The sequence below is a fragment of the Penaeus monodon genome, chromosome 5 (assembly GCF_015228065.2).
Source record: "Penaeus monodon isolate SGIC_2016 chromosome 5, NSTDA_Pmon_1, whole genome shotgun sequence".
Classification (NCBI taxonomy): domain Eukaryota; kingdom Metazoa; phylum Arthropoda; class Malacostraca; order Decapoda; family Penaeidae; genus Penaeus; species Penaeus monodon.
In genome coordinates, this window is record NC_051390.1 from 34,534,047 (window position 1) to 34,546,430 (window position 12,384).

Sequence of the window (12,384 nt, forward strand, 5' to 3'; positions counted from 1 at the left end):
TCATTTATAAATAAGACAACTATACCATTATATATATAATGACTATATAAAGTTTTCGTGTAAATTCCAACAATAATAATACTGTAGAGGATGTATTACATTAAAAAATATTATGCATTCTGGTCACTCACTCTGCGTGACCACGGTAATCGACGATTGGTCCGCCGCGAGAGGAGGCGTGTTCTCACGACTACAAAGACACACACGCGATACTCAAACCACGTTAGTTGACTATCTGCAAGTGGATAGAGCACATTGAAACGTTCTGTGTTCCTCTCGATTGTATATCCTTGGTCTGGTAAAGAAAGATACAAGGTAAATTTCCCAGTGGAACATATTTACAACAAAGTTAGAAAGTGTATATTGTGATTCTTGAGATTCTTTTGGAAAAGTGATTCTTGAAAGTGTCTTGTCGGGTACAGTAAGTAGACTGCTTGAATTTGCTGAATATCGTGCCAGGGACTAGTAAATGTAGGAATTAGATTTTCAAAGGAAACGCAAATATTAATTTATAGAGCAGCCTGCTTTGCGTTTTACGCATTTATGTTAAACTGCTACCACGAATATTTAATTCTGTGAGTGGCTTAAGTCCAAATTATACATGCACTTACATTTTGTGGGAATTTTCAAATTATTTGTGTACTGACTACAAAAGAATTCAGGTTAGAATTTAGGGGTATCTCATATATTCTGAATATCTACTGACGTTAATCTGCGGGGAATTTGTGGTAAAATTGGTTCTATATTTATTTGATATATGTAAAAAAAAAAAAAAAATGTGATTTAGGGCATTTTAGCACGGTGCATATACAATGTTCTATTTTCTTGATTTTCGTCCTTATGCGAATGAAAGATTTAAGAATAATTACATAGGACAAGTGGCGGCCGCTCCGCCGGTGCGCTTCCGAACCGCTCTTGCGCCGAACGTCACGGCGGGATATTATCGGAGTCTCTTGTGAAACTTTCAGAAATATTGACTATAAAATAAATGCGAATTTTGAATGGTTATTGTTAACAGATTCATTATGGATACTCCATGTACCCATATAACATAATTGGAGATTGTAGTAATATGTCAGTGGGAATGATAGTGACGATAGTGAATTATATACTTTATCAAATATATTTAGCCATACTGTAGGCGTAGTGTGTAGCATGTCGATGAATACAGAAATATGGTGATGTAAGAATTGTGTATATAAATATGATTTCCTCAATTTACCTTTCTATTATATGACTAATACTTTGGCGTTGTGGTGCGAATAGTTTTACCTATCAAATACTTTTTTTTCTCTGATTAGAGAGCAAAAAATATAAAAAAGAGATACATAGATGTCTTTGAGCTAATGCGAGGTTGCGTGTCTCCAACAGATGATGGAAGTTGGGAGCGGTGTGGAGGGGGGTCAGGCCCAGTACCCCACCGGATACGCCCCGATGTCGTCGCTGCAGGATTTCTATTCCAATTCCCAGCACTGCTCTTACTCCAACCCAGGTAAGTCGAGCTCCCCTTCGGCCTCTTTCTTTTATCGGTGTTGTGTGGAGTGTCAGTTTGCATTTGTCTCCGTCATAAGTTTTGTTTGTTTGTTTGTTTCTTTGTTTGTTTTCTTGTGCTCTTTGTTGGGACTGAGGCAGCGAGCGATCAGTGGATTTGTCGCAGGATAACGTGCATGTGATTTCTATTGATTTACGACGCTGTTGGGTACACATTGTATACCCCCACGCCTCTCCCCCTATAACACACCCTAATTACGCTTCCTTCCCTACCCCGAGGAAACCGTCTCCTTAATTCAGACATATAATTATGAAAGGAAATTAATGCAGCAAATTAGAGCCGTTGTACAAAAAACGTTAATCGCTTCCATACAGTGGTCGAGCCCTTGTGGCACAGGGACCTGGCCCTCGTGGTCTCGGTGCATGCAGTCCTCACTGCCGGGTGAGATCAGCGAGACGATTCCTTGTATCGATGCGATAGTAACAGTAAATTGAAGGCATAAATGGCACACAACTTGCAACTTTAGATCAGGCCGGTGGTATGCATGTGAGTCAAATGAAGTTCGTAAACCTTGCAGAAGCAGGAACTGCATTATCAGAGGGAGGGATAACAAGGGCAGCGCAGTCACCAGCAGGCCAGGAGGGAACCAACCTTCGCCAGCGTAAAAACTTGTGTAATGTGACCCGTGTACATGGAGGCCGCGGTGTACGGCTGCGTAAATTGTAACACAGTACGGCGTATGACGTGGAGCGGCCTCCGAAACGTCACTGCTACTCACCACCACAATATGTCACCGACGCTAGCCGTGATTTTGAGCTGCAATCGCGTTGTTTTGACGTATTAGTTGCGTTAAATGATGGCACGAGGACTAAGGAGGCGAGATGCAGCGGCAGAGGGCATCCGGCGCGGCGCAGCGACACTCATTAGGAGAGCCAAGGACGACGCGGGCCACTTGGCTGCGAGGAAACGCGGGCAGGCCACAGCGACTGCATTGCCTTTGAATGATTGCGTCACACTTACCGATTGTTCTTAGAAGATGCACATGGGGAATCCTGTTAAACAGATATTGATGAACACTCATTCATAATCACTCACCGCTCAGGCAAACTGACGGTCAATCATAGTAGTTATAAAATCAGCTTAAGCCAAATATGTAAATCGATTCAAACGTTTTGCATTTATATCCCAGTGGCATGAGATATCACATGAATTCGAAATTCATAGTTTCATTAATATAATTATGTTAATTAAGATTATAGTAATAGTGTTGATAGTGATAATAATACTGAGAATGATAATAATGATGATGAAGATGAGAATGATAATTATAGTAATGACATTGATAACAATAATAATGATAATAATAATAATGAGGGTGAGGATGAGGATGAGGATGATAATAGTAACAATGATGATATAATAGAATTAATAATAACAATATTAATAATAACAATAATAAAGATCATGGTAATAATTATGGTGATGATAATGATAAGAATGATATTATTATTATTGTTATTTTTTTTTTTTTTTTAATAATAATTATTATTACCATTATGACTGTTATCATTATTATTATTATTATAATTATTATTGTTGTTATCTTTATTATTATTATTATTATTATTATTATTATTATTATCATTATTGTGATTATTATTAATATTATCATCTTCAGCTTTTGAAAATTATATGAATCGGTAATATGTATCACAACAAACTCATTCGAGTAAATACCATGAATAAATTGCCATAGTGACAGAGACACCAATTGGGATTCGTCCCGAGCCCTGGGCCGAAGCCCCTCGTCGGTCTGGGCTCGGAGACTGATCGGGGCCAGGTGCAGCGTGCGTCCCTTTGGGGTTCACTCGTCAACTAATATACATATCGCTGAAGGCTAAAGAAATGGGACTTCTTGTTGTACAATCTGCGACTTCGAAACTCGGTCCATTTCTGAGATATTTATGAGTCTTTGCGTTGGGGTTATTGTTTTTTTTTCATGTTTTGCTGTTGATTTTTTTTACTCGATTGCTTCGTGTCTGTTCGTTTAACACAGGTGTTTCGGTTAATTACAAGAAGATTAATAGAAATGGGAAACCTGTAGCTTGTAAACTGATTAGATTTATTTTGTCTAGGCAGCTTATAATTTACTCGAGCGTGAAACAACAATCATCCTGACACTTCTGAAAAGTACCACCGTGTCACTGATATATCTCTTACTGATATTTATGACGATCAGAATGTTATCAAGTGTTCCTTCCTGAAATACGAAGAGATCGGAGTAGCTACCGATCCCCATCCATTCCCCATCACTTCCGAAGCAGAGTCGTAACCTGTCGTTCCCAGTCATCGAAGCCCCCCCTCCCCCCACCAACCAGCAGCATCCGAACCGCAGAAAGCTAAACCGAGGTCGAAAATCCCGCAGAAGCCGAGCGCCGCCGCCTTAGCTTTGTCATAAAATGAAATCGTCTTGGGCGCGGGCGTGGATGGCGCGGCGGCCTCATTGTTGTCGAATTAGGGCGGGTCGCCGCTACATGCCGAAGGGATTGGGCGTGAAACACAAGATTAGGGCGACATTTGTTGAATCTCCGGGCTCAGAATTTCCGTTTTGGTTTCATAAAATGTCTTTGAACACTAATAAAAATATATGTCTTTTTTTAAAAGAGAAATGTAACGAAATGGCATTCTGTATTAAAAATGGAAACAGCAACAAATCCCGAGAAAAAGAAAACGTTTAGAGGCGAAGGGGAAAAAATATTTCTCACTATTTCACTCTCGCCGCGCCTGTCCCGAGAAGGCTGGTGTGCCATAAGTCCGACTCAGTCCTATTAGCTCTGAAAGCCTCCTACCGCAGCGATTGCCAAATACAGATGTTAACTGTCATTCCCCATTACCCTCAACTGAACTCCCCTCTTGGAAAAAAGGTAAATGTGTCTAAGGAAAATAAATGTTTGGCGGATGTTTAGGTCCCGGTGGTCATTCTGGGAGCCTCGCGCACTTTCCCCTCGAAGGCGGAGGCGCTGCGAGCTGGAGCTGCGGTTTGCGGCGGCTCCTCCTCGCGGCTCCCGGCCTCCAAGGGTTAGCAATGCTCCCCTCTCCGTATTTCATTCCGCTTATTATTTATGAGCTCTCCCGATGTGAGACACAAATAGAGCTATAAAAGAAGAAACAAGAGGGGGAAAAAGAAAAAGAAAACTCAAAACTTACGCACTAGTCCTTCAGATTCAAAGAGTGCGTGTGTTGCGGCCGGCCAAAGCACATGGGACAGCGCTTAAAGGCCTGCTAATTCCCCGGCAGGGCTAGAGGTCACGCGAAGGGCACCAATCACTTTTAAGGAGCGTCCATCCGTAACTTGTGCTCCTCCGTAATGACCTCTCATCAACACCCACGCATTAGCACCCTCGTTTGGCCCCGCGAGCACGTGAGGCCGAGGGACCGACGGAGGGCGCGAGGCTGCTTTATGGTCGCCTGGCTCTCGCAGCGCTCTCTGTGGTCATCTGCTTATCCGTGTGCTCTCCTCTTTTATTTTTTCTCTCTTTTCCTTTTTTTTTCTGTGGTTATCGCCTTCTGTTCTTGTTTGATCTCTCTCTCTCTTTTCTTCTCTTCTCTTCTCTTCTCTTCTCTCTCTCTCTATTTATATATCGGTCTATCTGTCAATCTATCTTTGACCTCTCTCTCTCTATCTCTCTCTCTCTCTCTCTCTCTCTCTCTCTCTCTCTCTCTCTCTCTCTCTCTCTCTCTCTCTCTCTCTCTCTCTCTCTCTCTCTCTCTCTCTATCTATCTCTCTCTCTCTCTCTATCTATATATATATATATATATATATATATATATATATATATATATATATATATATATATATATATATATTTATATATATATATATATATATATATATATATATATATATATATATTCCTCTCTGATTACTTTTCCCATCAAATTTATTCTCGAAAGGAAGTCCTCAAATGATTATGCATTCAGCATTACTAGAAACAACAATGGCACTGCTTGCTCCTCGCCGTCAAAGCTTACGTACTCACACAATGGAGACAAGCTTTGCCGCGGCGCTAACCACACGCAACCTTATAATGACAAACAATGAGGCTACTAACCACCCTTCGAAAGCCCTCACTCCCTTCTCACGAGTTCCACCAAGCTGTCAGTCAAACCGTCAATTGACTGTCAAGCTCCATTCTGTGTTAAATTGCTCGGGAGGCTCCGGGCGGGGGAGGGGGGGGGGGAGTATGCAGTGCCTATAAAAATCCCCTCATATCGTTTGATGGTTTAACACTCTCCAGGAGTCCAGGGGAAAAAAGTCTTTTAGGTTGATTATAATTTTACATTATATTTTGAATATCATGCATAATATGTTTTTCTGTCAGTTTCATTGTGTTAATAATAATATTTGCAACGAGTAACCCTTGCTTTTTCCTCAGCAGGTCGCTTTGGTCAGAGCAGCATGTACCGCGCACACCCGCACTTCCCCACACCTCTGCACTCCTGGTTGGGCACAGACAAAATGGCTGCCGCCGCTGCCCCCTCGGCTTACAACACGCCCGCATCCTCTTGGCACACACCTTTCGCTAAGACTTATCAGCCCACGCCCACGCCCGCCCACCAGACACACCAGTCCGCCCAGGGATATGCCGCCTACGGATATCCTCCGACCCCGCCCGAAGAGACCGCCTCAGCAGCCGCGTCGCAGCAAGCACCTCAGCAACAGCAGCAGCAGCAGCAGCAGCCCCAGGATCACCCTATGAGCACCAGCCCCATGCCACAGCAACAGCAGCAGCCTCAGCAGCACGACAACCCCACAGCCGCCGCACGCATGACCCCTGACCGGGTCACCGCCTCCCCGAGCGGCGTCGCAGGCAGCGAAATCAAGTCGGATTCCGTCTACAGCCCTGCCTTCAGCTCGTCCTTCGCCTCCAAGCCTGCACTGTCCCTCTCGCCCGCCCACACCACCGCCCACCCGGCCGGATACAGCACGTACCCCACCCATTCCTCCATGGACTTCACTCACAGCGGCTACTCCGGCTTCTACCCGTCCTCGGGCATGACCTCCATGTTCAGCAAGCCCTTCTCCACCGTGCCCGCCACCGCGCTGTCGCCCTCGCACGAGAAGTCTAAGAACACTAAGCGCTCCAGCACGGGTAAGCAGCCATTTAGCTTTTGGTTATCTCAAAGCCTGTAAATTGTCATAATGATCATCATGAACGAATTTCCAAATCTCCAGTAATCGAGCAGAATTCATTTGTTAACAAATGCATCTCAGCTGCATCGTCTCTGTGGTTCTTCATTAACCTTGACTTTGACATCTTTCACTTCAGAGGGGCGCGAGTGCGTGAACTGCGGCGCCACATCCACTCCGCTGTGGCGGCGCGACGGCAACGGCCACTACCTGTGCAACGCCTGCGGCCTCTACTACAAGATGAACGGCCAGAACCGGCCGCTCATCAAGCCCAAGCAGCGCACGGTGAGTCCCAATCAATATCAGTGTGTCTAATCTTCCCTCGATCTTCCCTTATCCCCCCAATCGGAGCCCGCGTTTATTATCGTCACATCGCAACGTCCCGCTCCCATTGAGGTGTCCGATGCCGCGAGGAGGGCCGGAGGGAGCGCTCTTGTGCCGCCGCGGAAAACCTTATTCCGGTTCATGAATTATTCACCCTAAGATTTGATTACCGCTTGATGCAGTCTGTTCTGTACTCGGGAAATATCAGGTTGGACACAAATAAAAAAAAACACTAGTAATAGTATTGATGATATTTTAGAGTATTTTCCATAAAACATACTGAATTGAAATATTTCTCCTTCAGTCTGCCAATCGTCGTGAAGGAACCTCTTGCGTCAATTGCAAGACACAGACGACAACATTGTGGCGACGGAACCAAAACGGAGAGCCAGTGTGCAACGCCTGCGGACTCTACTACAAACTGCACAATGTAAGTGTTTCTTTGAATGCTTGCTAAGCCTTTACACATTAGGGTTTTCGTTACAAATTACAACTTCTATACAAAAAAGACAAGGAGGAACACGTACAGTCCTACAATACACTAAAGTACAAGACAAAAGCGAGAACACCAACGAAATATACAAAAAAACACAAAATGCAGACGGGAATACCTGCTACATTTACTCATCATTAGACACAGCGTTCAAACACAGCTTCGAAAGCGAGTGTGGAAATGATAACAGTGAATCCGACGCATCAGATGATTACACACTTATGATTCGTGTCAAATGGTCGATCACATCACGCCCTCCCCCCCCTCCCAGTGATGATTTTCCGCTTTACTGGCAGTGCATGGTGTGCCTTTATCACGCCGTTTTAATGTTCTTCCTCTTTATATTGGAAATGTTTATCTTGGCTGACAAACCATGGTAATCATAAGTGGGATTAGTGAAAGAACTTTTTACCTCCGATGAACGTGTCGCCCATGGAGGGAGAGTCTCTCTTGACGTTTTATTTTTTTTTTATCGCTTCGGTAACCAGAAGTATCAGAGGGAAACCGAAGAACAAACTAAAAGCACTGAAGAGGCAATGACCACGCCGTGGGTAAAAATGCTCCCACCATCTGCCCCACAATCTTGAGATGTGAGTCACGAATGCGTGACTCACCTTGTGCTGTTGGCTCATATAGCTTTAAACACTACATGTGTGCTTGGTATTGACAGACCGCGCGTTTATAACCTTAGATGCAGTGTTCATGCGACTATCATGCCCCGAAAACGTAAAGATGCCGAGCCTTGCACGACCGTAAGACACTTCTGCTTTCGCCTCATGCGGTGCATTTTAGTCACAATGACATCCTGTCATTAGAGTCAATATTGTGCACGCGCAGTTGTGACACTCGGTTCATAATTATTCAGGAGAAAATGGAAGATATATTAGCGTCCCTCGTACACATGTTCCCTCGAAAACCAGAAGCCTCGCGTTGAGAGCCAAGGTTCCCCTCCGCACACCCAGGTCTTCTGACGAAGTGACATAAGGGTCATACTTTCCCACGCGAGAAGGAGGGAGTCGCGCGCAGGGAGTAATTATTCCAAAGGCGATGTAAAATATAGCGTCTACATGGGAACATCTGTCCGTGGCTAATCTTACTCGGTCCGCCGTCGATCGCTGCGGCGCTGCCTCTTGCCGCCCTCCTCGGCCGGCTTGTTGACGTCTCGGCCAGCGCCAGGAATGGCTTTGTTTTGCTTAGGTTTGGTTAGCAAGTTCTTATATATTTATTCCTTAATGTATGGTAATGGTAATAATTACCATTATTGTTATTTATTATTGCTATTATCATAACTGATACACGATTATCGTCATTACCAAGGCCCTTCCTGCAGAGACAGACCACAAAACCTCGGCGTCAGTTTTTCCCTTTTCTCGTAATGTGAATACGTTTCCCCTCCTTTTAGCCCTCTTTCTCCTGTAATTATCGTCGTCAAAACCCCTCATTTTGGGCTTCATGTTACAGCCGCCAGTCACGGGTACGACTGTGGTTAGAGATGTAGGTATTTTTTGTGCAGTTTCTCTCATTCTACCAATGGAAAGCGTTCATTAAGGAATGGCGGTCACACAGATATGATCTCGTACGCAACTGCTTTTTTTATCGCTCGCAAAATCATTTATGTTCCGTAAGAATCGAAAGAGAAAGAAATTTAAAAAAGAACACAAAAGACGAACAAAGTAAAGAAAAAAAAAAAGGGAAGATCGAGAGGGCGAGAGAAGGGAGAAAATAATCTCGAAGACTAAGGCATCAAAGAGACGTGAGCTGAAATGGCCAAAAAAAAAAGTAAAAAAGAAAAAATCGAGCGCGGTACTGTGAGACGGGCGGGGAAGTGGCGCCAGGTTTGAAACATGATATTATCCATACAAGTGTCGTGGCCTCGCTGTCTCTCCTCTTAGGCACACGCTCTAGATACGTGTCGCTCAGCCACTCCTTCCTTCCTGGTCTGTTAATGATAGAATGAAAAAGGAAAAAAAAATCGTTCGATTTAATTAGATTAGATTTTTCTTAGTTTATTTTTCTCTTGATTTGCGAAATAACCTTTTCGCTTTTCCCGATGAAAAGAAATGCCGACTCAAGTGTATAAATGTTTGTAATGTTTAGACTTTGACAAAAAATTACTTAATGTCACATATAAACGTCAACCGCGCACTACAGATAGTTTGTTTAGAGGTAATGTCTCCTGCCTGTTAGTCACGGCTTCAACACGCGGAAAGAAATGCGGTCTGAACTTCATCGTTACAGATTAACCTTTACTTTATTTTTTTTATAACGTTGCGATCTTTATGAACTTCGTGCATTCATTAGCAAATCACGTGCACTTTATTATTACGCCCAAAAAATGAACGGTTCAGATAATCCAACGTCACGAGTGTCTCAGTCTTTTTTCACTCTTTTCCCTTTCTTTTTTCAAAGATCGTGTAGGCCTAACCCTTGCACCCGTGCCCATAGGCCTGGGTGTGATCCGATACCCTTCATGCAGGGCAGGAACGTGACCCGCGAGCGTGCCCGGGTCAGCCGTAGCGGTCACGGTGGCGCCAACTCGACCCACTGTTTACACACGGCGCCGCGAGGTGTTTGTTCGAACTAAACGGCATCCTAATTCGTGGATAAATACTTAATTAAGCCCATCAAAGGTTGGAATGAGCGGCGCGTGTTCGATCAGGAGCGTGAAGCAATTCGTTTATAATTCACGTGAAATAGTGTTCGTCAAGGTGTGGGAGATTCATGTTCCGGGCATTCGCTGCAAAATTCGTCCATGAAAATAACTGGCTTGACGTCTTGCCACGGACGAGATTATGCGATGAATTAAAATTAAAACATCGAACGGGAAATGAATTCGCCCACCCAAATCTAGTCAACAAAAAAAGCTTAGGAGAAATTCTTCCCAGTCTTTGAGAAAGCATCGCCGCATCACAGTAAAAGCAGCAATCGTCTCCCGCCGTCAAACCGTTCCTTAAAATGAGGGAAAGGCTGAATTGGCCGGCGATCGGAGAGCCAAGTGGCGTAGTCTGGCATCCGCGGCGCAGAGGACGTAGCGGCAGCTCGCTCGTCATGCTTCTGCTGAGCGGAGTCTGGCGACGACCGCACCGCCCTGGCGCCACCGCCACGCGTCGCAGCCTATGCGCATGGCTTCGACTTAGGCATAGCTCTTGTCGGAAACAAAGTCAGTTGGTTGTCGTTTGCTTTAGTAGGGCGTGGATACTGGTTTCTTTTCTGTAGAAAGGTGTATGTTGAATATTTTATGCTAACTAGATGTGTCCCGTTTCATTATTACTGGCCGAGATTGTTTCCCGCGTTTTTAGAACGGAATCGGACAATCCATCTCCCCTTGACGTCGGTTCGGTTGAAGTCGAGGAAGGCTTGCGTCTTTCCTTTTATCTTTTTATCTTGTTTATCTTCTTATTTCCTGTCGTGTTTTCCATGTCTCCCGGATGTCAGGGTTGATAATGGTGGGACGTTGGGCTGAGAGAGGGAAGCCATGGGAAAAAAGGCGCACTGATGAAAAATTGAAGGCGGAGGTTTATATATATATTTTTTTTTTACTTTGATTTTTAGACATTTCTTATGGATAAGTGAATTCAATATTTATCTTTTTTTATTCGTGAGTTATTTCAATCATATCTCTTATTTCACTTATCATTTTATCAGCTGTCCCTATTTAAATATGCATCCCAACGCGGCATAATTCATCGACACAGAATTTCATATAAATCGCGTCCTACACTCACTTTTCTCGACTTCTTATCTGTCCTCTTTATCGCCACATCTTCCACCTGCATTCTTCTCTCGCTTTTCACTCTCCACTCCTAATTACCCACAACACTGATCAAAGAAAATGGAGGAAGGCCAGAACTCGGTCGGGCGTGTGTGTGTGTGTGTGTGTGTGTGTGCGTGTGTGTGTGTGTGTGTGTGTGTGTGTGTGTGTGTGTGTGTGTGTGTGTGTGTGTGGACAGAAAAATATATTTATGATTATATACTTGCACACACGCAAACGCAACTATCATTCTGCAATAGCCTTAATTTCCAACAATCCCAAGTTTCTCCCTTCACCTCTCCATCCTGGCCTAAACCTTCCCCATTCCTCCCTCTCTCCCTCCCTCCCTCCCTCCCTCCCTCCCCTCCCTCCCTCCCTCCCTCCCCTCCCTCCCTCCCTCCCTCCCTCCCTCCCTCCCTCCCGAAATCCACCTCCACTCTCCCCCTCAGGCCTTCCCCCTCCCTCCCGAATAAGTCACACTAACGGGTATGTTGACTTTGGGGTCCGCAACAAAGCGCGTCCACTCGTCTGGAAGCAAGGCGGGCGGACACTAGAATGGCGTGTGACAAAACTAGGGTGTGGCGGGTCGTAAACTTGACAGACAGACGTAGACAGGTCAATACAATCCCCGGTCGGAGCCTCACGCCCGCACAAAGCCGCCCGTCCGCCCATAAAGACGCGCTTGAATGCCGCTTGGCTACTTGGCTAATTAACGGGCCGCTGGAATCTCTCCTCTATGGGAGGGTCTCGCGCTCTCTCTCGCTCTCTCCGTTTCTCTCGGCCTCTCGCTCTCTCACCTCTCCTTTCTTCCCTTTTCCTTACCATTTTTTTCCTTGTCTCTCTTTCTTCTCACTCCCCTGCGCCCCCCCCCTCTCTCTCTCTCTCTCTCTCTCTCTCTCTCTCTCTCTCTCTCTCTCTCTCTCTCTCTCTCTCTCTCTCTCTCTCTCTCTCTCTCTCTCTCTCTCTCTCTCTCTCTCTCTCATCGGATCCATCTCTTTATCTCCGTCTGAATATTAAGCGCATAATTTGGCGGGGGCGGCGGCACGGGCGTGTGGGTGCGGCGAGGCACAGGTAGCCGTTCAGGTGCGTGTGGGCGTGGAGGCGAGGGGCCGCGAGGGGGGGTCCCGCAGCCA

The 12,384-nt window shown here is 45.1% G+C and overlaps 1 protein-coding gene across 3 annotated transcripts in view; it reads left to right on the forward strand.

The window, feature by feature from the left end:
* Positions 1–230: 230 nt before the first annotated feature.
* Positions 231–12,384, forward strand: part of LOC119573177 (GATA-binding factor 2-like) — a 13,353-nt gene continuing 1,199 nt past the window's right edge. Inside the window, exons 1-5 of one of the 3 annotated variants that reach the window (XM_037920247.1) lie at positions 231–315; positions 1,372–1,492; positions 5,929–6,645; positions 6,823–6,968; positions 7,312–7,437. In XM_037920247.1, coding sequence (XP_037776175.1) covers positions 1,372–1,492; positions 5,929–6,645; positions 6,823–6,968; positions 7,312–7,437 — 1,110 coding nt within the window. In that variant the 5' untranslated portion in view covers positions 231–315. Of the gene's footprint in view, positions 422–1,371; positions 1,493–5,928; positions 6,646–6,822; positions 6,969–7,311; positions 7,438–12,384 lie in introns of all 3 variants that reach the window. The other 2 variants (XM_037920249.1, XM_037920248.1) reach the window with 2 other exon arrangements.